Source organism: Motacilla alba, chromosome 4A (assembly GCF_015832195.1).
Source record: "Motacilla alba alba isolate MOTALB_02 chromosome 4A, Motacilla_alba_V1.0_pri, whole genome shotgun sequence".
Taxonomy (NCBI): Eukaryota; Metazoa; Chordata; class Aves; order Passeriformes; family Motacillidae; genus Motacilla; species Motacilla alba.
In genome coordinates, this window is record NC_052045.1 from 985,443 (window position 1) to 1,008,653 (window position 23,211).

The 23,211-nt window shown below is 55.2% G+C and overlaps 1 protein-coding gene across 2 annotated transcripts in view; it reads left to right on the forward strand.

Moving 5' to 3' along the window:
* Positions 1–1,604: 1,604 nt before the first annotated feature.
* Positions 1,605–23,211, forward strand: part of PCDH19 (protocadherin 19) — a 61,494-nt gene continuing 39,887 nt past the window's right edge. For both annotated transcript variants that reach the window (XM_038122798.1, XM_038122799.1), the window contains exons 1-2: positions 1,605–4,092; positions 6,930–7,257. In XM_038122798.1, the coding sequence (XP_037978726.1) occupies positions 1,952–4,092; positions 6,930–7,257 (2,469 nt within the window). In that variant the 5' untranslated portion in view covers positions 1,605–1,951. The remainder of the gene's footprint in view (positions 4,093–6,929; positions 7,258–23,211) is intronic.

A 23,211-nucleotide genomic window follows, 5' to 3' on the forward strand; every position in this document is an offset into this window, starting at 1 on the left:
ATGCAGTCCCTGGCGGCAGGCGGCATCCCGGTCACCCTCTACAGCCCTCCCAGCCGGGAGGGGCCCGTGCCGCCCGAGGAGCCCCGCCCAGGCCGGGTGTCCCGGTGTCCCGGTGTTTCGGTGTTTCGGTGTTTCAGTATCTCGGTGTCCCGGTGTTTCCGTGTCCCGGTGTTCAGGTGTTTCGGTGTTTCAGTATCTCGGTGTCCTGGTGTTTCCGTGTCCCGGTGTTCAGGTGTTTCGGTATCCCGGTGTTTCCGTGTCCCGGTGCCCCGGTGTCCCGGTGTTTCCCTGTCCTGGTGTACTGGTGTTTCAGTATCTCGGTGTCCCGGCGTTCTCGTGTCCCGGTGTTTCGGTGTCCCGGTGTTTCGGTGTCCCGGTCCCGGTGTTTCCGTGCCCCGGTGTTTCCGTGTCCCGATGTTCCGGTGTCTCGGTGTTTCGGTGTCCCGGTGTTTCGGTGTCCCGGTGTCCGGTGTCCCGGAGTCCCGGAGTCCCGGTCCCGGTGTTTCGGTGTCGCGATGTCGCCGTGCGCAGACCGGGCCGGTGCCGTCCCCCGCGCGGCCGCGAGATGGCGCCCTTGTGCCTGGGAAGGCGCGGCGGGGCCCGACGGCGCGGCCGGGCCGGGCCGAGCTGGGCCGGGCCAGGCTGGGCCACACCGGGCCGTGCCCGCGGGGCGCGGCACCGCCCAGCTGTCGGTTCCCGATGCCAAGCACCCGGTGGGACCTGTGCCGCGGCCGATGCACCGCACCCCCGCCCCGCTGCCCCCCTCCCTTCGCCGCCGGACCGCTGCCCAGCGGCGGGCTGCGGGGCGGTTCGCCGACGGCCGCGCCGGCACCGGCCCCGCTGCAACCCCGGAGAGGGGAACGGCGTGTGGGGAGGCTTCCGAGCCGCGACCCGCCGGGGGTCCTCCCGGTGCCGCCTTCCCGGGCCCTGTACAGAACCCCCGGGACCCCGCGGACGGCGTGCGCGGAGACGGGAGGTAAGGCACGGGCACACGCACCCGGGAACGCTTTATTTCATCGTTAGGAGGACACGGTACCGCGGGGGCTCTCCAGGGACCGGCACGGTGCAGCGAGCGCTGCGGGGCTGGAGCCTCCCGGGGCGTTGGGCGGTCCCGGGAACACTGCCCGGCGGGGCGGGGTCCTCCTGCCCCAGAGGGTTCAGGCTCTACTGAACGGACTTGGGGCTCTCCGCGGGACCCGGTGGTCCCCGCGCTGCCCGCGGAGATCCGCCACCGCCCAGAAGTAACCGCGGGTGACCGCGACCGCGGAGCCGAAACACCAGTGCGTCCGCAGCTCCCGGGCAGCGGGACGGTCTCAGCGGGGCAGGGACAGCAGGGACAGCAGGGACAAGGGGCTCCCGGCTTGGGCAGGGCTCCGTCCCGCCCGCTCCGCTCCGCGCGGCTCCGCTCCCGCTCCGCTCCCGTCCGCGCCGCCGGCCCCGCCCCGGCCCCGCCCCCTGCCGCCGGCGCTATCCCATTGGCGGCGGCGCGGCGCGGCGGTCCCGCCCCCGAGCGCCCATTGGCTGCGGCTGGGCGCCGCCCGCCCCCGCGCCGCCCGCCCCCCGCGCCGCCCGCCGGCGCTCCGGACTGCGGGCAGTGGCGTGCGGCCGCCGCAGCGAGCGCCGGCGGGAGCGGGCTCGGCTGCCTCGGCACGGCTCGGCTCGGCTCGGCTCGGCTGCTCGCTCTCGCTTCTCTGCCGCTCGGCTCAGCGCCCCGCTTCTGCTCCCGCAGCCGCTCGCCATGCCCGGCCCTTCCGCGGCGCCGCCGGCACGGAGCGCCTGAGCGGACGGCGTTGGCGTGTGCGCGGGGGACCGCGGCTCCGGTGCCCGCAGCCGCCCGCCCGCCGCCGGGGCAGCCCGGCGGGCGCTGCCCGCATGAGCGCGGCGGGCCCCTGAGGCGCGCGGCCGGCGGCCGTCGGGGCGCGGCGCGGCGGGCGGAGCGGGCGGCGCGGCCATGGGGGCTCTCCCGGCGCTGCTCGGGGCCGCCTTGCTGTGGGCCGGCGCCGGGGCCCTCGTCAACCTCAAGTACTCGGTGGAGGAGGAGCAGCGGGCCGGCACGGTGATCGCTAACGTCGCCAAGGACGCCCGGGACGCCGGTTTCGTGCTGGACCCCCGGCAGCCCGCCGCCTTCCGGGTGGTCTCCAACTCGGCCCCCCACTTGGTGGACATCAGCCCCGGGTCCGGGCTGCTGGTGACCAAGCAGAAGATCGACAGGGACTTGCTGTGCCGACAGAGCCCCAAGTGTGTGATCTCGCTGGAGGTGATGTCCAGCTCCATGGAGATCTGCGTGATCAAGCTGGAGATCAAGGACCTCAACGACAACGCGCCCAGCTTCCCCACCGACCAAATCGAGCTGGAGATCTCGGAGACGGCCAGCCCCGGCACCCGGGTGCCCCTGGAGAGTGCCTATGACCCGGACTCGGGCAGCTTTGGAGTGCAGAGCTATGAGATCACCCCCAATGACCTCTTTGGGCTGGAGACCAAGACGCGGGGTGATGGGTCTCGTTTTGCTGAGCTGGTGGTGGAGAAGAGCCTGGACCGCGAGACCCAGTCCCACTACAGCTACGTGATCACGGCGCTGGATGGTGGTGACCCGCCCAACTTTGGCACGGTGGAGCTCAGCATCCGCGTCATCGACTCCAACGACAACAACCCGCTCTTCGAGGAGCCAGCCTACACCGTCAGCGTGCCTGAAAATGCCCCGCCGGGGACGCCGGTCATCCGCCTCAACGCCTCTGACCCGGACGAGGGCACCAACGGCCAGGTGCTCTACTCTTTCCACAGCTACGTCTCCGAGCGGGCGCGGGAGCTCTTCCAGATCGACCCCCAGAGCGGCCTCATCACGGTGAGCGGTGCCATCGACTATGAGGAGGGTCACGTCTACGAGCTGGACGTGCAGGCCAAGGACTTGGGGCCTAACTCCATCCCTGCCCATTGCAAAGTGACCATCAGCGTCCAGGATGCCAACGACAACCCGCCCCTCATCAACCTGCTCTCTGTCAACAGCGAGCTGGTGGAGGTGAGCGAGAACGCCCCGCCGGGGTACGTCATCGCCCTGGTGCGCGTCTCGGATCGCGACTCCGGGGCCAACGGGCGCGTGCAGTGCAAGCTCCTGGGCAACGTGCCTTTTCGACTCCAGGAGTACGAGAGCTTCTCCACCATCCTGGTGGATGGGCGGCTGGACCGGGAGCAGAGGGACCAGTACAACCTCACCATCCAGGCCAGGGATAACGGCATCCCGTCCCTGCAGGCCACCAAGTCCTTCACCGTCAAGATCACCGATGAGAACGACAACCATCCCCACTTCTCCAAGCCCTATTACCAAGTCATCGTGCAGGAGAACAACACCCCAGGGGCCTACCTCCTCTCGGTGTCAGCCAGAGACCCCGACCTGGGCCTCAATGGCAGCGTGTCCTACCAGATCGTGCCCTCCCAAGTCAGGGACATGCCTGTTTTCACCTATGTCTCCATCAACCCCAACTCTGGAGATATCTATGCTTTGAGGTCCTTCAATCACGAGCAGACCAAGGCCTTTGAGTTCAAGGTCTTGGCAAAAGATGGGGGTAATCCCTCTCTGCAGAGCAATGCCACCGTCAGGGTGATCGTCCTGGACGTCAATGACAACACGCCCGTGATCACGGCCCCGCCGCTGGTCAATGGGACGGCCGAGGTGTACATCCCCAGGAACGCGGGGGTCGGCTACTTGGTCACGGTGGTCAAGGCAGATGACTATGACGAGGGTGAAAATGGCAGACTTTCCTACGAAATGGTGGAAGGAGACAGAGGATTTTTTGAGATCGACCAGGTCAATGGAGAGATAAGGACCACCAGAGCCTTTGGGGAGAACGCCAAAACAGCCTATGAGCTCATCGTGGTGGCTCACGACCACGGGAAAACATCTCTCTCGGCTTCTGCCTTGATTTTGATATACCTGTCTCCAGCCCTGGATGCCCAGGAGTCCATAGGATCTGTTAACCTCTCCTTGATTTTCATTATTGCCCTGGGGTCTATTGCAGCCATTCTTTTTGTCACCATGATCTTTGTGGCAGTCAAGTGCAAAAGGGATAACAAGGAAATCAGGACCTACAACTGCAGGTAAAGATACCTTTGTTTGCGTGCGCCTGCGGGTCTGCTTTGATTTTTGCCATCGCGGTCACTTTAGCGTTTGCTGCTGTGTACTCGGGGCCGGTGGAGAGGGGTGGATTTACCTTAGGAACAAAACCGACGTTCCCGTCCCTGTAAGGAAATTTCTTGCGAAGCTTTAAGGAATGGTTCTCTGCGAGGAGAGCGGAGTAACGAATCCGCTCAATCGCGCGGCTTGGCAATCTGTTGCAGCATCCCTGCCTTTCCGCGCTCCGGCACAGCCGGCGGGGAGAGCGAGCGGATTTACGGGGGCACGGCTACATCCCCCGGTGGTACCGAGCGGGGAGAGCCCCCCGGCCACCGCAGCGTCCCCGCAGCGGCGTCCCCGAGGCTCGGTGGCGGCTCAAAGGAGCTATTGTGTGCCCGCTGCGGCTGCTCGGCGCGGCTCCGGCTCCGGGCAGGGCTGGCCGGGCCGGCGGGGCTGGAGCCAGGGGCATTTTCGGGCGGTTTTGCCCCGGCTGGGTGAGCGCTCCGCCGGCCGAGGTGCCGGAGGGGAGGTCAGCCCCGCGCCTGGAGCCGCTGAAAGGCTGACGGGGGAAATCCAGCCCCCTGAATATGTAACAGCCCGGCGATTATTGTCTCTCTTTTACTATTCTCTGTGTTACACAAGTTAGGAGACAAATGCTAACCGCACATGAATATCAATCAGATGCCATAAAAGAGCAGCTGCAATGCCTCATAAATGGTTTAATCCTGTTACTAGTGAAATAGCCATGACTTCTCCGTTCCTTCGGCGCCGAGTCGTTTCGGAGAGGAGGGATGGAAATTAATTTCGCTCTACCTTGGAAACGCACGCTCGCCCCCGGCGATCCGGCGGCGCGGGGGGATGTGCGGTCTTTAAAGTTTTATTTACGCAGAAATAATGCCGGAGAGTCGGGGCATTGTACCCCGTTTTCACAGCGGAAAGTGCGTATATAAGCCTTTTTGCTCGATGGGGGAAAAATCATCTGCAAATAAAGGTCGGTCTGTGCTGTATTATGGGATGTCTAGCTCCGAGTGAAAGCTCACAGACCAGATTTCTTGCCAGCTCGGTCCATTAAAGGGGGATAGGACCTGAATGGATAAAAATCATGTCGTGGTGGTGCCCCTAACAGCTACCCACATATAACAGCTACCCTATAAGCCCCGGCTTTACTGTGACGGCTTAGGGATTAATGAAGTGCGGTTTAATTAAATAATTGGTCAATAGAGAGAAAGGACAGAAAAATGAATGCCTGCAGGAAATAATTGGGCTCTCGCATTGCCAAACTTAAACATTTAGGTAAACAAAACAATTAAAGCTCCATCAAGCATTGTTAGGCGAGTCAGCAGCATATAGATTGTTGGCACACCAGAAATCCCTGCCTGCCTGTGATTTATCTGCACGCTCGGGGGGTGCTCGGGCTGTGAGCAGTGTGTGTCTGAGCAGGAGCGGCTGCAGAGGTGGGGAAGCACCAGGCAGCGACCGTGGGGCACCCTCTCCCCACGCCTGGAGGCTTTGCAGTGCCTGGCGTTAGAGATTCCTCACCAGAGCTGCTGGAGACTCTTCAAATGACGTGTTAATTTATGAGGCACATACGAGGGCTGTTCGACTCCGTGGCGTTTTCACGCTCAGGCAATTAGCTTTCTGGAACAAGAATATTTGTCCAAGATTTGCCTTTCCAGATAAACTGTATTATTTATTCATCCCGTTATTTCTGTTGCAGCTATTGGATTTATTTTATTTTTTTTAATGCTGTTATCATAACAAGAAGAGGAGCAAAACCCTGACTTTGAGATGTGCATTTCTGACTGTGCATGGCATTTGATGTGCTTCCCTAGGAAATACCGAGTTGCCCAGTGCTGTGCCTGTACAAATTAATGGCAGGGACTGTTGTGGTTGCTCAGTGTGGGAAGATGAGCCACAGTCACTGTGAGCTGAGAAGATCCAAATAATGCAAGGTGCAAATAATTTGTCATTATTTGCTTGGGTGTTGTTTTGCAGTAACTTTTTTCCTCTGGTGTTTTGCAGAAGGCAAACAAGGCACTTCATCAGTTGATTCTTTTGGCAGGTGGGAAGCAAAGAGGGAAGGAAAGGCAGAGAAAAACAAGCTTGCAGTAAAATAAAAGGTCATAAAGGATCATTTTTCTTTGCAAAACACAGGGTTGTTGTTCTCTGATTTTGAGAAGGTGAAAGCATTTCCCAGCAGAAGGGGATGTGCGTGTCAGTGTGAGTCAGGGATGGAATTCAATTGGAGAAAAGATCAGGTATGATCAGGAGACAGTCAAAACACCAGCAATTCAGATAAAGCATTAATAAACAAACAGCCTTTGGAGTGTGAGAGAATTGAGCTTGCCAGCTAGGACTGCTTCTGGGTCTGCTTTATTTACTGCTATGGAAAATGAACTGGGGAAGAAATCTGCTATTCGTTTTGAATTTTCATTATGGGGACCAAATTAAATCACTTTTTAAATCCTTATTATGCATGGAAATGAATGCAGGTACCCTTTTCAGTTCATGGATTTTAACGTCTCCATTTTTCTCTTCTGCAGGCTGGACTTTAGTAACTAAATATCAGCAATAGCATAGACTAGCTCAAAACAGAAGCATTCTCCCTTCCCATTTTTTTTATGTTTGCCCTGAAAACGTTCATACATGTGAAAACAAGCTAAAGACCGTGTGGTGCCACCAGACCCAGACCATGACGTAACGGGCATGACTAAGAAGCCTGCCCGGAGATGGGGGCCGAGCCCTCTGGGTTTCTGCACGGCAGTTTGGCGGGGCAGGGTTTAGGATGCTCTCAGCTTCTCGTTTTCCCTCTGTCCCCCAGAATCGCGGAGTACTCCTACGGGCATCAGAAGAAGTCAAGCAAGAAGAAGAAGATCAGCAAGAACGACATCCGCCTGGTGCCGCGGGACGTGGAGGAGACGGACAAAATGAACGTTGTCAGCTGCTCCTCTCTCACCTCCTCCCTCAACTACTTCGACTACCACCAGCAGACCCTGCCGCTGGGCTGCCGCCGCTCCGAGAGCACCTTCCTCAACGTGGAGAGCCAGAACAGCAGGAACGCCGGCTCCAACCACATTTACCACCACACCTTCACGGGGCAGAGCCCCCAGCAGCCCGACCTCATCATCAACGGCATGCCGCTGCCCGAGGTGAGTGCGGCCCGCGCAGGGTTTGTGCCCAGTGCTGCCCCGGCTCCGGCAGTGCCAGCGCTGCCAGAACGGGCTGCTGGGCACACGGGCACTGCCGCTGCTGTGGGCTGGGCAGAGGGGCTGTGCTGGTTCCTGTGTGCTGGGCAGAGCACATTCCAGTGCCTTCTGTGTGCTGGGCAGAGCACATTCCAGTGCCTTCTGTGTGCTGGGCAGAGCTGGCTGTGGAGGTTCCTGTGTGCTGGCAGAGCAGGATTCAGTGGTTCCTGTGTGCTGGGCAGAGTGGCTGTGGTGGTTCCTGTGTGCTGGGCAGGGCAGGATTCAGTGGTTCCTGTGTGCTGGCAGAGCAGGATTCAGTGGTTCCTGTGTGCTGGGCAGAGCTAGCTGTGGGGGTTCCTGTGTGCTGGGCAGAGCAGGATTCAATGATTCCTGTGTGCTGGCAGGGCAGGATTCAGTGGTTCCTGTGTGCTGGGCAGAGCAGGATTCAATGATTCCTGTGTGCTGGCAGAGCAGGATTCAGTGGTTCCTGTGTGCTGGGCAGAGCAGGATTCAGTGGTTCCTGTGTGCTGGGCACCCCAGGGGGAGGCAGTGATGGAGGATGGGCAGGGGGAGCAGCCAGCACTCACCTGTGTGTTCCGGGGCAGCCCTGGCATGTGGCCATGGGTGGGTGTTTTGTCCCCAGACACTGCAGAGACCCTCAGAGGTGCCCAGGTGGGGAAGGGCCGGGCTGGGCTGTCTCCTGTGCCCGGGAGGCTGGAGCTGGCTGCTTGGCAGGAGGATGCTGAGCGTGGTGATGCTCAGGGCAGTAGACACTCTCCTTCACAGGAGTTTCTTTAAAAGGCTGTTGGGAGCAGTGTTGGTGGCTGTTCCTCTGGAGGCTGCTGGCCCTGCTGGGGGTGCAGACCATGTGGGATGTCCCATTGTGAGCACCTGCACACCTGGCCCAGGGCTGTCCCTGCTGTGCAGCACCCTGGCTGGCATGGGAGGGATGTGTGGTACCTGCCAAAGGCAGGGAAAGGGAGTGCTCTGATCCACACCATCCTCATCAGTTTCTTCTAATTCTTTGGCTTTCCTGTACATCACAGGCATCATTTAATGTTGCTTGTTTGTCTCTCTTTGAATTATTGTTTGGTTTTAAGCAAAACAATCAAAGGTTTGTCATGTTTCCTGCTTTGAACAGAATAACAAAGCTGAAAAAGCAGCTGAAATATTTATGGCTCACTCTGTTTTGTGTTCGGTGTGCTGGTGTAAATGCAAAATGCTGCTGCTGAAGGCAGTGGAGCTGCTTCAGATTCACCCTGGTGCTGCAGAGAGCCTGTGCAGGGTGCTGGAGAGGGCTGGTGCTGGGGGCCTGGTGCTGCTGGGGTGGTATTGGCAGAATGCTCGCTGAACCCCGGCGTTTGGCTTCCCCTGAGGCAGAGCCAGCTCTGAGAGGTCGTGTACCAGTGCTGGCCCACACGAGTGACCACTGCTGTTGGCGTGCTGCGGGCAGTGGTCCCTGAGGAATTCTGTCCTCTTCTGGAGAGGGCTCTGGAGTGCATCCCTGGCTGGTGCTGTGCCACGGGAGCAGTGGAGCATCCTTCAGCCTGTGACTCACTGCCGCCAGTCACAAAATCCATCACAGGCTGGCCTTCTCCAGAGGTGCATGCTGGCACTGGGAGGCCTCAGGTGCCAGGGAGGATGGAAGGACCATCAGGACCACCATAACTCAGCTGATGAAGTTAGCATGCAGAAGGCAACACTGCCTGTGCTTCTCTGGGATGCAGCAGCTGGGCTGGGGTCTCATGGAGTGTGCCCTCCAGAGAGTTCCCTGCCTTGCTCACCCTCTTGTGAGGGACGCGGGATGCTTGTTTCTCCGCGTGGCTCCAGCTCGCCCCATTTTCCCGTCACTTGTGCAGGTGAGATGCACTGTGGAGAGCTGGTAGCTTGCCTGGAGAGAGAAGTTTGTCTCGTGTAATGAGTGGCTGCAGTGTCAGAGGACCAGCAGCCCCGGGAGCTGGCCGAGGGCAGCAGGCAGCTCGCCATCCTGCTGAAGCACCGGCGGCTCTCACGAGAGAGAAACACGTCCTGGCAGGGTCTGCTCCCTCTCTGGAGGTGCTTCTGGACAGAAGGGCAGGATCAGGGTACAGGGTGGAGAAATCCCAACTGGAAGCTGTTTGGAGCTGTTCAGGGTGGGAATGTTGATGTTTTTTGGCAGAACCCCTGTGTTACGCTTCCAGCTGTTGCAGGGAAGCTGTCTCGCTGGTGGTGTGGGTTCTGTTGGCTCCTAAAAATCCCAGTGACCCCTGAGAGCGAGGTGGTTCATCGGTGCCGAGTGGCAGCCCTGTGCTGGCCCTCGGGGTGACACAGGAACTCCCCAGCAGTTGTTCCCCTGCAGGAGCGTGGCAGCCCTGAGCCCCCCGCAGCCCGTCCCTGCGGAGCAGCGCTGTGCTCTGTGCCTGTGCAGGGTGCTGCTGGCACGCCTCCGGGTGGCGAGGGCTTCATAAACACAGTCCCTGCCCAGAGTTTACAGAGCCAAAGCATTCCCTGCCGTGCTTCCAGTGGTACTGTGTCTGGGCTGGTTTGAATCGCTCCCAGCGCCGAAGCCGCCATGCTTTCCCCTGGGAGGCTTTATGAGGTGTCAGCATCGGGGAGATCTCATTGCTGCTCCACCCAGGAGAGACTTCTCCTGATGGGAAGGCAAAGCATGGGCTGAGAACAGATAAAATACGAGGTAAACGTGTCTCTGGCAGTGTCACTTGGCATATGGTGGCTGTGGCTGAGGGTGAGCTATTGCCTCTGCAGACACGTGCTGCCCCAGCAGCAGTGGCTTTGTGATGTAGCTGGTCTTTAACGTGAGCCTCATTTATTTTAACAGTCAGGAGCCTTGAAATAAAAGTCCCCAAGGATGGCTTGTTTGTGGAGCTTCAGGAAATGTTTCTTCTAGTGCGGTGGCAGGTCTCGGGGCTGGGAATAATTGGGTTTGTTGGTGCTTCTCATCTTTCCCTGGTGATCTGGAAAGCATTAAAGAGTGGTGTCTGAGGGGCTGCAGCCCCGCTCTGAGGATGCAACAGAAGTTTGAGACCACCCTTCTACAGCTTTTCCCTTTGGGTGGGGCTGTGCTTGGCTGTCAGCTCGGCTTGTGCCGGGGTATGGCTGCCAAGAGAGCATCGGGAGGCAGGGGGGATATCCCGGGGTGCCCTGGCCCTGCTGGGAATCAGTACTCCCCTGGGTGCCACTCGGGGCACCTGCCCTCAGCCCCTCAGCACCCCTGTGGCTGTAGGCAGCGATGGCAGGAAGCGTTTGTGAGCAGCTCTGGTGGTCTGGCTGACGGCAGGAGGCTTGGCCCCCGTTAGTGGTACAGGGCTTGTTGTGCAGCAGCGAGAGGGGGACATGCTGGAGCTGCAAGGGCATTGCTGCTCAGAGGCTTTGCTGCTGCCGGGAGCTCTTGGTTATCTTCCTTGAGCTGGAGGAGAAGTCGGCTTTGGAACCAAAAGGGCTTGTTGTCAGGTTTTGCATGTCTATCGCTGGGAGTTGTACCAGGAGATTAAAAATCAAAATTAATAGGAGCCATTAGGCAGCTTCCTTGATAAAAATGCGTGTTGCACTGGGGTGGTGTGGAAATTGGTCTGAATGCTGAGCCTTTTAGGATCCAGGGGACATGACCTGCATGTAGAGCAGCCAGCCCGGGGTAGCACTTAGCTGCCTGCATTCTGACTCGTTGGTTTAAAAGTGAACAGTATGTGTGTGATGGCTGTGTCTGTGCTTCAGAGGCAGTTTTACATCCCGGATTTGCACTGCTCTGGGAGATGATGTTCCTTTGCTGCTCCAGGATGGGAAACACCCGGGACAGCAGCTTGCTCTGTCCCCAGGGCTCCCCTGGGGCCGCCGTGGTGGCAGGACCTGGCTGCCGGAGGCGAGGAGGTGTGACGTGGGAGAGGGAGAGCCCTGTTTTCCCAGGGTGGATCTGGCAGGGAGGTTCTTGGCTGGCTCTCTGGGGTGGCTCCGTGGTGGCAGCGCTGGCGTTGCGCTGGCGTGGTCCTGCTCTGCTGCTGCTTTGGTAGGGCCCACTGGAGGAGAAGGTCAAGGTGGAGCATCCTCTGATCCAAGAGAGCCCACACACCCAGCAGCTCCCCGTGCCGGGGCAGCGTGGCCACCCCCTGAGCTGATGGGCACCATCACTAAGATGGGGAATTACTGGTTTTACTGATAATCTGGTCTAATCCCCCAACCTTGATACACTGCCACATAATCCTCACTCACACTGATTTAGCTGGGGCTCCTCGTGGCTGCAGGGATTATTTGAGGGAGCAACAGTTGCAGGATGAGGCCCCGTTGCTTTCAGATCTGCTTTGTACTACCTGGAAAGCGTTCTCCTGGCTGTGGGAAATGGTTTTCTAAGCACAATAGAGCAATTTTCGTTTCAGGCAGCACCGGCAGCTTTTGCTCTGGCTATCTGGCGGTGTTAACTAAAGCACATTTCTACAACACACAAAGATTTTTGTTTTGTAAGAAATGAAATCAGCGTGGCTGTTTCTCTTTCTCTGTCATTTCTCTACTTGTCAATTCTTTCTTCCCCTCCAGCTTATCCTCCTCTTCTCCGCTAGCCTTAAAAAGCCCCCAAAGTGTCTGTTATAATCACATTTTGTGTGTTACAACCAGAATGAATGTACTCACTTTAATATGCTGGGTTTGAGGAAATCAGTTTCTGTCTGGTATAACAGACAATTTGTTATAAACCATGCCATTTAGAAGTGAAGGGCCTCGCTTTAGTGCAGCGCTGGGGAAACGTCATGATATATAATTGGAAGGGATTTGGCTTGCTTCTGAGTAATGCTGTGTATAGAGCAGGGAAAAAGGGAAAAAAAGGAGATGATTTCCAGCCCGGAGAAAGTTTGCGGTGTTGAGACAGGCCGGGCTGATGAGATGAGGCTTATTTTCAGGGGCGACACTAATTAAAGCGTTATCAGGGAGGATGTTCCACTCGTGGGAAGGCTGGCTTCGCAGGCAGCGCTGCCAGTCTTGTTTTCTCCTTGGGAGGTCACTGTAACTCAGCACTTTTTTGTGCCTGCCACTGCTGCACACTGTGCTGGGGAAGGCAGGGCACGCTCTGCTCCGCTCTGCCCCCCAGCCCGAGCAGCCCTGCCTGCAGCCAGCCCGGCCTCTGTCCTGCAGGAGCTCCCCAGACGGGAGAGGTGCTCCCAGCTTTGGGCATGCACTGCTTGTCCCCTCCCTGGGGACGGCTGCTGCTCCTGCCTGGCAGCCAGCACCACTCTGCATTGCCAGGGTGCTGGGGTGGGACCCCCAAGCTCCCTGTCTGCTGTCCCTGCAGGCTCCACACCCCGGCAGCTCTCTCATCTTAACTGCTCCCAAAGTGTTTTGTGTATCGCTGTAGGTTCCCTGACCTCCGTGAGCATCGCAGGCTGACATTATGGAAATCAGCAGCTCTTTATTCCATTCTGAGGTCAGCCTCCCCAAATTATACATCTCTTAATGCAATCGCTGCAAGCTGTTGTGTGGAGAAATTCCCTTGGATGCCTTGCAGCAGAGACAAATGCGGCAGCTCCCGTTGGTGTTTAAGCACGCCACGCTCCCTGGGTTTTAGGCAAGCCCTTAGTTCAACGCTCCTTGGCTTCTCCTAAGCTCATCACATCATTTAGGCTGGAAAAGGCAGTGAAGATTGAGGCCAGTGTGAGCTGAGCATTGCCGTGTTCCCCAGCAAACAGCTCATGTTTTGTCTTGGTGACGTGGGGCTGCCACCCCATCCTGGCAGCTCTTGGGGCTTTCCAAGGGTTTTGTGGCCTGTGGTAGGGTCCTGGTCGGGGGGACCAAAGGGGTTTGCTCCAAGGGTCCGTGGAGGATTAGGGCTGGTGTGGCAGTAGCTGCTTGTGTTTAACAGCAAGACCTGAGTGCTGCCATGGGTATGATCATATTGTTATATATTACATACTGCGTGTTGTGTGTTTGTGATATCCTGCACAGAATCACAGAATCATGTAGGTCGAGGATTTAAGGTCATCAGGTTGAAACAGTGACCTACCACTGCAGTGTTCACACTTGCATCCCTGTGCATACAGAAAGTGTGCATGGGATTATTACGTATTGCACCTAATTATGTGAATATATAATATGTCATACCATCAGATACATCTCATTTGTTTTTATGCTACTGCTTTGGGTTTTATGGTTCACTTTTACTGGAAGTGGAGAGCCTTCTCTTGTTTTCATAGAATCATAGAATGGTTTGGGTTGGTAGGTTCCTTAAATATTTCCTCTTGGAAAATTTGAATTTCTGATGCACATTTCTAATGCATAACTCGTGAAGTCTATAAAAAAAGCTTTTGCAACTATATTTACATGGCAGATAAGAATTTTCTCTTAAATTGGGAAAGATTTCTAGTAAGGTTTTTTTTAAAATTTCATCAATAGGATAGTTTTGCATGGTACTTCTTGGCTTTCTTACAGCAGTATCCCAGTGAGTTTGTGTTGTATCGAGTGATTTGAACTCTGTGGTTTCTGCCTCTCGTTTCCTTTACATACAGCTTGTGCTCATGCAGGGGCATCACTGAGGCCGAGTGCAGTAGCCTTTGAATAACCTTGTGTGCATCTGCTTGGCTGGGTGGAAGAGCTCTATTTTCCAGCTGCCATTTCCTGAAGTTGCTCCTGAGGGCTTTGAGCCAGAGAAGCTCCTCAGCCAGGTGCCCTTCCAGGTCCTTGGGCCGCTGCCCTCACTGGCTGTGAGCTCAGGCCTTTCCTAAATTCCCATCAGCCAGCAAGGGCAGAGCCATCGTGCCCTGCCTGCTCCCATCCCCAGGCTTTGCCTGCAGGCTGCCCAGGGATGAGCCTCCTTCTCTCCTGGGAGCCCTCTCTCCTCCATCATCTTTCCTGGCATCCCTCTCTCCTCCATCTCTCCTGGCATCCCTCTCTCCTCCATCTGTCCTGACATTCCTCTCTCCTCCATCTGTCCTGACATTCCTTTCTCCTCCATCATCTCTCCTGGCATTCCTCTCTCCTCCATCTCTCCTGGCATCCCTCTCTCCTCCATCTCTCCTGGCATTCCTCTCTCCTCCATCTCTCCTGGCATTCCTCTCTCCTCCATCTCTCCTGGCATCCCTCTCTCCTCCATCTCTCCTGGCATCCCTCTCTCCTGACCTCTTGCCCGCTCTGCCAGCAGCTCCTGCTCAGATGGGTGAGACCCCCAGCCCTGCCCACTCCCCCTCTCCTGCCAGGCTGCCTGTGGGGCTGGCATGGCCTTGCTTCAGTAAATTGTTAGATATTGTTCCCAGTAGAGGCTATAGTTGAGTTCCAATCATTTTCTGTTAATTAAAATACAGGATGGTCTTATTTGTAGCATAAATAGTTGTAATCTGTGTACTTGTAAGTGTAATTATAATTCAAATCAGAGCGTGCTGTGAATAGGAGATGGGTGGGGTGCTCTGCTGCCCTGGCAGGGCTGTGCTGGGGCTTGTCCCCTGGGGCACCCCACAGTTCCAGTCCCCCGTGTCCCCAGGAGAGCATCACCCAGGGCTCAGCAAAGGGACACTGGGGCTGGTGGCAGCTCCCAGTTTCACTGTTCCTGCTGGGGCAGAGCTTGTCTGTGGCACCTGTTGGAGGGCTTGCTGGAGAAGAAGCTCAGCATCTCTGCTTCAGTGTCTCCCTCTAGCTCCTTGTCTGAATTTGGAGTGAAGTAATGGCTTATGTCAGCTGGACAAGTGACTCGTGCTGAGCCTTGAAGTGTCCCCCTGTTTAACACGGAATTACAGTGAGCTCTGCCAGGCCTGCAGAAGGCTGGGTGCAGCTGATGCTGCAGCAGACAGGTGTGTGACAGGTATTGCCCTTCCTGCACCCTCTGATGGCAGCTGAGCCCCCACAGGTAGTGCCAGCCCTGCTCCACCTGACACCAGGACAGGCAGGTGGCTGAGGAGCCGTGTCAGTCAGAGTGTTGGAGAGTCATCTGTAGGTGAGGTCCTCATCTCAGCACCCCGTTGAGACCTGGGTGTGAATCCTTCGTGTTTCTCACGGGGATCTGGAGCTTGCTGGATTATACCATCGTTTGTAATGGCAGGTGTATGCCACAGGGCAGGTTTTAAAATTCCCGTGTTGGTGGATTGCATTAACCCATCCTGAGTCAGGTATGTAAAATTCCATTAAGCGAAACCCCTCTGGCATTTTCTCACCCGTGCTCCAGCTCTGCAGGCTATGCTAATGCAGTGTGTTTGCTCATCTATTAGAAGGATGATGGCTTTAAAATAATAACATTTATCTTTGGCAGCAGACTTACTATAGTGCACGCCGAGTACAATTTTGTGAAAGGCTCTGCAGATGTTGCCTCATTCAATCTGGGTCAAAAAGAGTGCTTAGAATCATAAAGGTTAGAAAGAGATCAAATAATTCGGTGGTTTTATTGCTGAATAATGTACTTGGAAAATATCATTCACCGTTATTAGACTAAGTGAGTGCAGAAAACACAGGACTCAATAGCCATTTCTCAGTATTGGCTGATTTTACTGTTTTTATAATGTAGCTAAATTCCCTGTTATTGATTCTAGCATCGATTATCGATCTGGAAATGTAAATGTAAGCGATGGTGGGAGCACGGGGAAGTTGGACAGTTGGGGAATGAGAGCTCCTCCTCCCTGCAGTGCCTGCTGGTGGGCAGCACATGCTGCGGCAGACCCAGCCTGCTTTTGGGGAGCTCTCGGGGTTTCGAGAGCTGTTTTCACAAGTGAAGATGAAAAAACAGGAAAACACCCATTATGTGTGTTCTTTTCCGTGCCTGAGAGCTTATGTAAACTTGCTGAGGCAAACCCAGATGGGCTGGGACTGGCACCAGGATGGGGCTGGAGCCGCCTCTGTCACCTGCTCCCTCCTGGACCTTTCATATTCAGATTCACATCTGGATGCTCTGGCAGGGACCCAGCTCAGACGTTCAGCAAGCAAAGCCTCAGGGCTGTGGCTCAGAGCCAGCACCCGAACCTGTGTGCCCCTGCAACACCTCTCAGGCCTTTGTGAGCAGTGCCTCTGCCTCCTGGTCCAGCCCCGGGGTGGCTGTGCCTAGGGGCACTACCAGCTCGGGCTGAGATCTCCCTGGACAACAGCTAATGATGGGATTGGGTCCGTGAGAGAGCAGAGCTGTCCCGTCTGGGCTCTGTGTGCCGTGGTGAGCTGGAGCAGAGCTGGCAGCATCGCTGTGGGAGCCACAGGCTCCTGCCAGGCTGGGGCTTGCTCTGCCACGCCGTGGGTTCCTTTGTTTGGGGAAAAAAAGAGATAAATTTTTGGATTACGTTCATCTCTTGTTCCCTGCACTTAGTTGTTGTCAGCATTAATATGCCATTAACACATGCTCATTAGGAGGAGAATGATTGTACCCTGCAGAGGATGGGGGAAACCTTCATTAGGCACTAATATATTGAACTGAGCTGCAAACTTCACTGGGGACAACTGCGGAGTGTTCTGCTCGGCGTCGGCTTTCCCTAATTTCTCCTTTTGGTCTGATAAAAAAAAGCATCTCATCTTCTGGCCTGTACTGTTACAGGTGGGGAGGATGTGCAGGCAAGCCTGGGCCCAGCCCGGGCTCAGGGTCCAGCACTGAAACCCTTTTGGGACCTCAAATCCATCTTTCCCCAGATCCAAAACTTCCTCATCAGCGCTCGTTGTGCCATGCAGAGAGGACACGAGCCCGTGTCACCCCTCCAAGGGCTCTGCTGGCTCCTCAGCCCTGACGAGATGAATTCTTTAGGGAGCTGGGGCATGCTCGGGGAGCAGATCTGTGGAGAAAGGAGGTGTCATTTCTACATCCTCACCCTGCAAGGATGTTTGAGGCGTTCGTGTGGCCTTGCTGCCTGCCATGTGTGACAGGGCAGTGCTCGCCCTGCTGATGGCTGCAAGGGGCTCCCTTGTTTGCTCACAGCTCGAGGCGTGTGCGTGGTGCTCTCTTGAAGTCAATAAGAATAATTGCAAGTTCAGGTGGGGGTGAGGGAGGAGGGAGCCCTGGCAGACGAATATTTGCAGATTAAGACCCTGTTTACCTGCAGATGCCTCTGTGGTAGGTAAGGAGGGATGGACAATAAGGACCATATGTGGTATTTAGTGAGAATTTATTCTAAATGGAGTGATTTCGTAGATTTCCACAGAGCTGGCAGCTGTCCTCTGTGTTAGAAGTGAATGTCCTGGCTCAGTCCCTTCCCCACTGCCCTCTGCCCTGGGCTTTTGCAGGGTTTTTCAGCGTGGCTGCAGTGTGGTCCTGTCCTCTCTTGCCTCTGTGTAGGCACAGCCAGAGGGAATCCCACAGATCAGTTTTCACCAATAAACCTCAGCAAAGCTAAAATGGCATTCGACTGGCCTGGGCTTGTTGTTGTGAAGGTGAATGAGAGCCCAGCCCAGTCAGGAGCACAGCAGGTCCTGGAGGGGGCAGCTCCTTCTGCAGGCAGCAGCAGCCTCAGGAGGAGCAGTGCTGGGCTGAGCAGTGCCCGCTGCCTGCAGCACCGTCCCTGATTGCAGGGTGTGCAGGGTGGGGACGCCCAAACTGCAGGTTGGAGGGCTTCCTCCTGCAAAGGTGGAGACAGAGAGGGCTGGGATTGCCCACCCCGATCCCACCTTGCCTTTGGCGTTCTAACCCCCTTTTGTCGTTGATCCTAAACCTAATGGCAGCATGCCAAAACCAGACAGGTGAGCCATGATCACCTGTCCTTGCCAGGGAGGGAAGGGAGCTGGTGAGGTGAGACAGCAACATGTGGCAGGTTGGGCTTGGAAGGCTTTTGGTGTCCCCCAGTGTCTGAGGACCATCTCCTGGCCGCTGCAGCGGCGGAGGAGGCAGGCTGGTGGCTGTCCTAGCTCAACCCAGCTCATGGGTGTTTTTTGTCCCCCTCTGATCCTGCCACGCTGTCTGCAGGCAGAGCAGCCACAGGCTGGATCTGGTCCCAGCTCTCCATGCTGGAGCTGTGGCTGTGTCCATTTGCTGGATGCTGCGTGACTCGTGTAATCACCATGCGAAATGCATCATTCATAAACTGTTTAGCGTGACCTTTTGTACAGTAGCACTAATTATTATTATCACAGAAGCCCAGTAAACTAGACTAGTAATTATCAGGGATTTATTTGAATGGACAGCTAAGCTATTCTTGGCAAGTTAGTCAAAGCAGTTGTCATGACAGCCACACAAATGTGTCTTATGAATTGGGTTAATTAGGGTAATTAATAACTGTTGTTTTGCCCTTTTTAACAAGGTATTGCTGAGACACTATCAAAAAATAGCAATTGTACCTAACAGAAATAGCCTCCTTTTAGCAGCAACCCTCACATCACAAAATAAAAGTAGTAAATACCTGTTGGGTTGTTGTTTCACAAAGAAATGTGTCATCCAACCTTGTCTTTGAGAAAAAGCAGGGGGTTAGAGGCTCTGCTGTAATTTTTCTGTTGTGCTTCCCCTCCTGGGCCATATCACCATTAACTGATCATCATCCTCACTGATATCACCATTATTTATTGTAATGCTGTGCCGCATTGTCACGGAGAGGTCTGTGCCATGCCCGGCTCCGTGCGGGTGGTGAGGCCAGTCCCAAGGTGCTCCTGTCAGTCGGAGCAGGCTCCACGGGGACTTGAAGCCAATTTTAAAGTTGTGGCCATAAATTAGAGCTGTTTTGCTGATGCATCGTCACCATCGTCATCAGGACAGCAGGTGCCAAAGCGCCGCGTCCTCGCTCAGCAGAGCATCTGCTTCCTCTGAGAGGAGGGTTTTGCTGAATAAATGCATTTGGTTCCCACAGAACCGTACAAATCCTGAGCTGAAAGAGACCCACAAGGATCCTGGAACCCAGCTCCTGGCTCCCTCCAAAAACAAAGCCGTGATTGCCGTGGTTGCTGTTGATATTGAGTGATGCTGGTAACTAAAAGCTCTTCAGAACCACACAGCATCAAAAAGGCTCAAAAGGAAAAAAAAACAAACCATAGTGCCCATCTCAGGGAGCACCCTGGGCACCCTTGGTGGCCTCGTGGTGGGTGGCAGCCTGTGGTGGTGATGAGCCTGTCCCACAGCACTGGGCTGGGTGCTTTCCAGCACAGAACGCTGTCTCCCCAAGGACTGCAAGATTTGGTGCTGATTATTAAAAATGACCCAAGATTATGGATGCAACTGAGGAATATTACGTAAGTTTTGTAGAAAAACGACCTGAATAGATGAGTGAAGGCTCGGGCTGGTTCTCCAGCTGCACTGAGCTCTGTCTATTTATATCACCTCTGGGCTTTCGAAGCCCTCTTTTAACTAAAGCTCATTTGATAACGCATGTCTTTTAGAAAGAAAATAATAATAATAATAAAAAAAGGGAATAATAATAAAAAGAAAGAAGGAAAGGAGGAAAAAAAACCCTAAAGAAAAACACCTCTATGGAGAAGGTAGGGTTTTAATGAAGAAATATTTTATACTATTCTCCTACAACCTTAGGGCTAATAGCCTGGAACTGGTACTTTGGCTCCTTAAAAAGCCCAACAAGACAAGCCAATTACGGCCTCTGAAACATTTTTATTTTTAGTTCCTTGTAATAGCAATTTATCCTCGGCTATGGTACATTAACTGGAAGGAACAAGAAGCAGTAAGGTTTTGGCATCTTTGTAATAACCAACGGGCTGTGTTTACCAGGCTGCTAATAACGAGGGGTGGCTGTGGGCAGGGGAGAGGGCAGCTGAGGCTGGAAAAGGGCATCCAGCCTGAGATCCCTGTATCTGGTGAGCACTGCGTTGTCATTCATTTCCCTGCAGCTTGTTCTGGCAGAACCCAGGCTCCTGTTAGCTTGAATTCCTCAGTTTCTCCTGCCCCAGAGCTGGTGGCTTGGCTCAGAGGGGAGGAAGGGCTGTGCAGAGGGTGCTGGCGTGTCCCCAGGGATGCTGGAGCTGCTGGCATCTTTGGGGAGGGCTGAGCTGAGCAAAGCCAGGCTGCACATCCACTCCCCGTGCAAGGTGAGGTGGCAGTGGGAGGAAGGCCCGTCCTGCTCAGATGTGCTGCCAGTCTCATGGCTGCTGGGGAATTTTGTGGGCTGGAGAGCTGCATTTTCCTGCACAAGTAGGGAAGAAACATTAAAATAGGCGAAAACTGGTTTTGATAAAGAGTTTTGTTGTGAGCAAAACCCCTCGAGGCTTCGAGTGGGAGCTGCCTGAGGCTATCCTGATTGCAAGCCTTCGCATGCAATTCCAGATAAACAACGTGACTGATAAAACCATGAGCATGCAGGACAGCGTTTGTCTTGGTTTGAATATCTGCCAGTGTGGGGGGATTTGAGCTGGAGCCAGGCAGGAGCTGCTGGTGCAGAGGTTCCCCCCAGGGCTGGGGCTGGATGTGACCGTGGGACAGGGCTGGCCTCTGGTGGAGCCGTGGGAGGAAGATGACTGGGGCTGTGTAGGCTGGGAAGCTCTGTCTGCTTGCCCAAAAATCAGAAGAAATGGGGTTTGCACTGGGAAGTGGGGCAGGGCCAAGGTCCCTGTGGCCCCTGAGTGCCCCAGGGCTTGTGCCTGCTCGGGGTGCAGCCCGGGCATCCCCTCGCTCTGATGTGCCGAGCTGGCAGCAGCATCTCACGCCTTCCCTATTTTTAACTCAGCTGCAATGATTTTTGGTTTTTGGCTTTTCTTTTTCCTTTTTTTTCCCCCTCCTTCTTTTTGCAGTGACAAATCTGTGATTTCTCCTGTTCCCTACAAAATGCATTGGCCTGACCTGCCACTCCAGAAGGTGAATGACAGGGAGTTTTATTTAGCCCTAGAGATGGGAACATTTAAAAAAAGGTTCTTCTGTTATATTTGTTTTCATTCCTAATGACAGGAGGCAGGGAAAGGACAGTTCTGAAAGGTTTTTTTTGACAAATCTCTAAGTCATGCCCCATCACCCTGGGCCTGCTGATTAGATCCAGATTGTTTCTCTCACTGCTCAGGGAGGGGTGTAGTCTGTGCTGGGAGCTGCCTGTGTGGATCCATTACACATCTGGAAGTCCCAGGTACAGGTGATGGGGAAACCCCCCTTCTGTTGGGTTTATTGGCTGTTATGTCCCTGCAGGGAGTTCCCTTGGCACACTGAGGCAGCAGCCCTGTGCAGGAGGCTGTGCCCCAGGGGGCTGGCAAGCTGAGCCCCCTGCCCATCAGTGGGCACACGGGAGGGAGGCATTGCCCCTCTGCCCCCAAATCCCTCCTGTCCCAGCCAGGGGGGAAGCACTGGGGGGCTGCCAGGGCATCACCAGCCTCCTGGCTGCTCTTGGCCCATGTGAGAACGTGTCTGTATGCTCCTCTCTAGATAGCCTGCCCCGCTTTTGGGTCAGTGTTTTGCTCTTCAATAGATTTTTGAGGAGTGGTGCCAAGCAGGTATCTGCTGTGATGGTTCCAATGGAGGACCCCTGTGCCATGCCCCCCCAAAGCTTTGGGGTTATAGATGTCATGTGAATGTAAGGCAGGTGTTTTAGGATGTTTGCTCCTTGTAACCATACTGTAGATTTCTGATCTGCTGACAATTCCAGCCGGGTGACACAGTTTGTGGCTTTGTGGGGTGTAATTTTGGCTTTGTTGTGTGTTGCTGCTCCTGGATTCAATCTGAGTTTTTAATCCTATACCTCTTTTTCAAAATCACATCTCAGCAGCAGCTTTTCTCTTGCCTCCCATCCATTTTCAAACAAAAAAATGACAAAGCCTGTATTTATTTGGGGAGGGGACGGGAGTTCAGCGTGGATTAGTGGGATGCTTGTACTGTAATAGAGTCTGGCTTGATGCTGCTGCCTAGTCTGATGAGAGGAGTGATGCTAAAGGATGAACTCTCCCAGTGATTTCTCTGCAGTGCTTTTTATTTCATCAAGAGAAAATGGAGGCTGGACTCAGTTCCTTCAGTGTTTAATAATGTCCATCATAACGGAATGCCCTTTATTTAAGCTGCAGTAGTAATTAGAGGCTTGGTGGCGTTAAGTAGCCATGGAGTCTGGCTCTGAGGAATGTTCATTGGACCTCATTAAATTTGGAATTACTACTTAAAAGGCCAGAAATAAATATTCTGTTTATATTTTGGGGGTAGTAAATCTAAATGGATGCTGTGTTTGCACATCCTCGTCTCTGCTCGTTCCTGCTGAAGTGAGCGAGGCACTGCTCCAGCAGGCTTAGGCAGCAATCAGTCTGCAGAACAGCCTAACCCCAAACCCAAGCCTGGTTTCATTGATCAAGCGCAGGAAAATGATCTGCTGTATTACATCTAATTATAAACCATCAATATCAGATGCTAGATGCACTTACTTGTTCAGAGACACTACGTTGGTAGTTCGCAGTTGGCAGTCTCCTGGACGAGGAGCTCTGTCAGTGGGGAGAGGGCTGCAGAGGGACGTGCCAGGGCTCAGGTCCTTCCAGCTCTTCCAGGAGACTGGCTCCTGAATGCTCTTGAAGAGCTGAATTGCTTCGTGTTTTCCTTCTGTCCTGCTGGGGCTGTTGGCAGTTAGAGGCGCGTCCTCTGCTCCTCTGCCCGCTCCCCTGCCTTGTGCTGCAGTGCCCATGGAGTGCCTGGACTGCTGCTGGGCACCAGTGGCCAGATGGGTCCTGTCCAAAGGTGCTGACCCTGCAGGGCTCTCAGAGCCCAGCTTGGCTGTCAGGGGACAGGTAGTGGCTTCCTTGCTGTGACCTGGGCGTCGCTCCCCACACCGCGTGTGTCAGCGTTTGCTGATTTTCCCCCGTGGTGGAAATAGCTATTTGGGTGGGGTTTGCACTGGTGTTTAACCCAAAGCCTCGGGCTGCTGCTGCTCTCAAACCTCTGACTGCTACCATGCCAGGAGGTGCCAGCGTGGGAGGGCCAGGACCTGGCGAGCAGGGGTTTGGCATCTCCCAGCTGTGCGTGGCTGTGGGCGCCGCAGGTGCCGTCAGGAGCAGAGCAGAGCTGGTGGCCAGCAGGGACAGCAGGAGCAGAGCTCCTCACGTGGGTCGGGCACTGCACCTGGTCACGGTCCTGGCCCCTGACCCCGCTCTGGGGCAGAG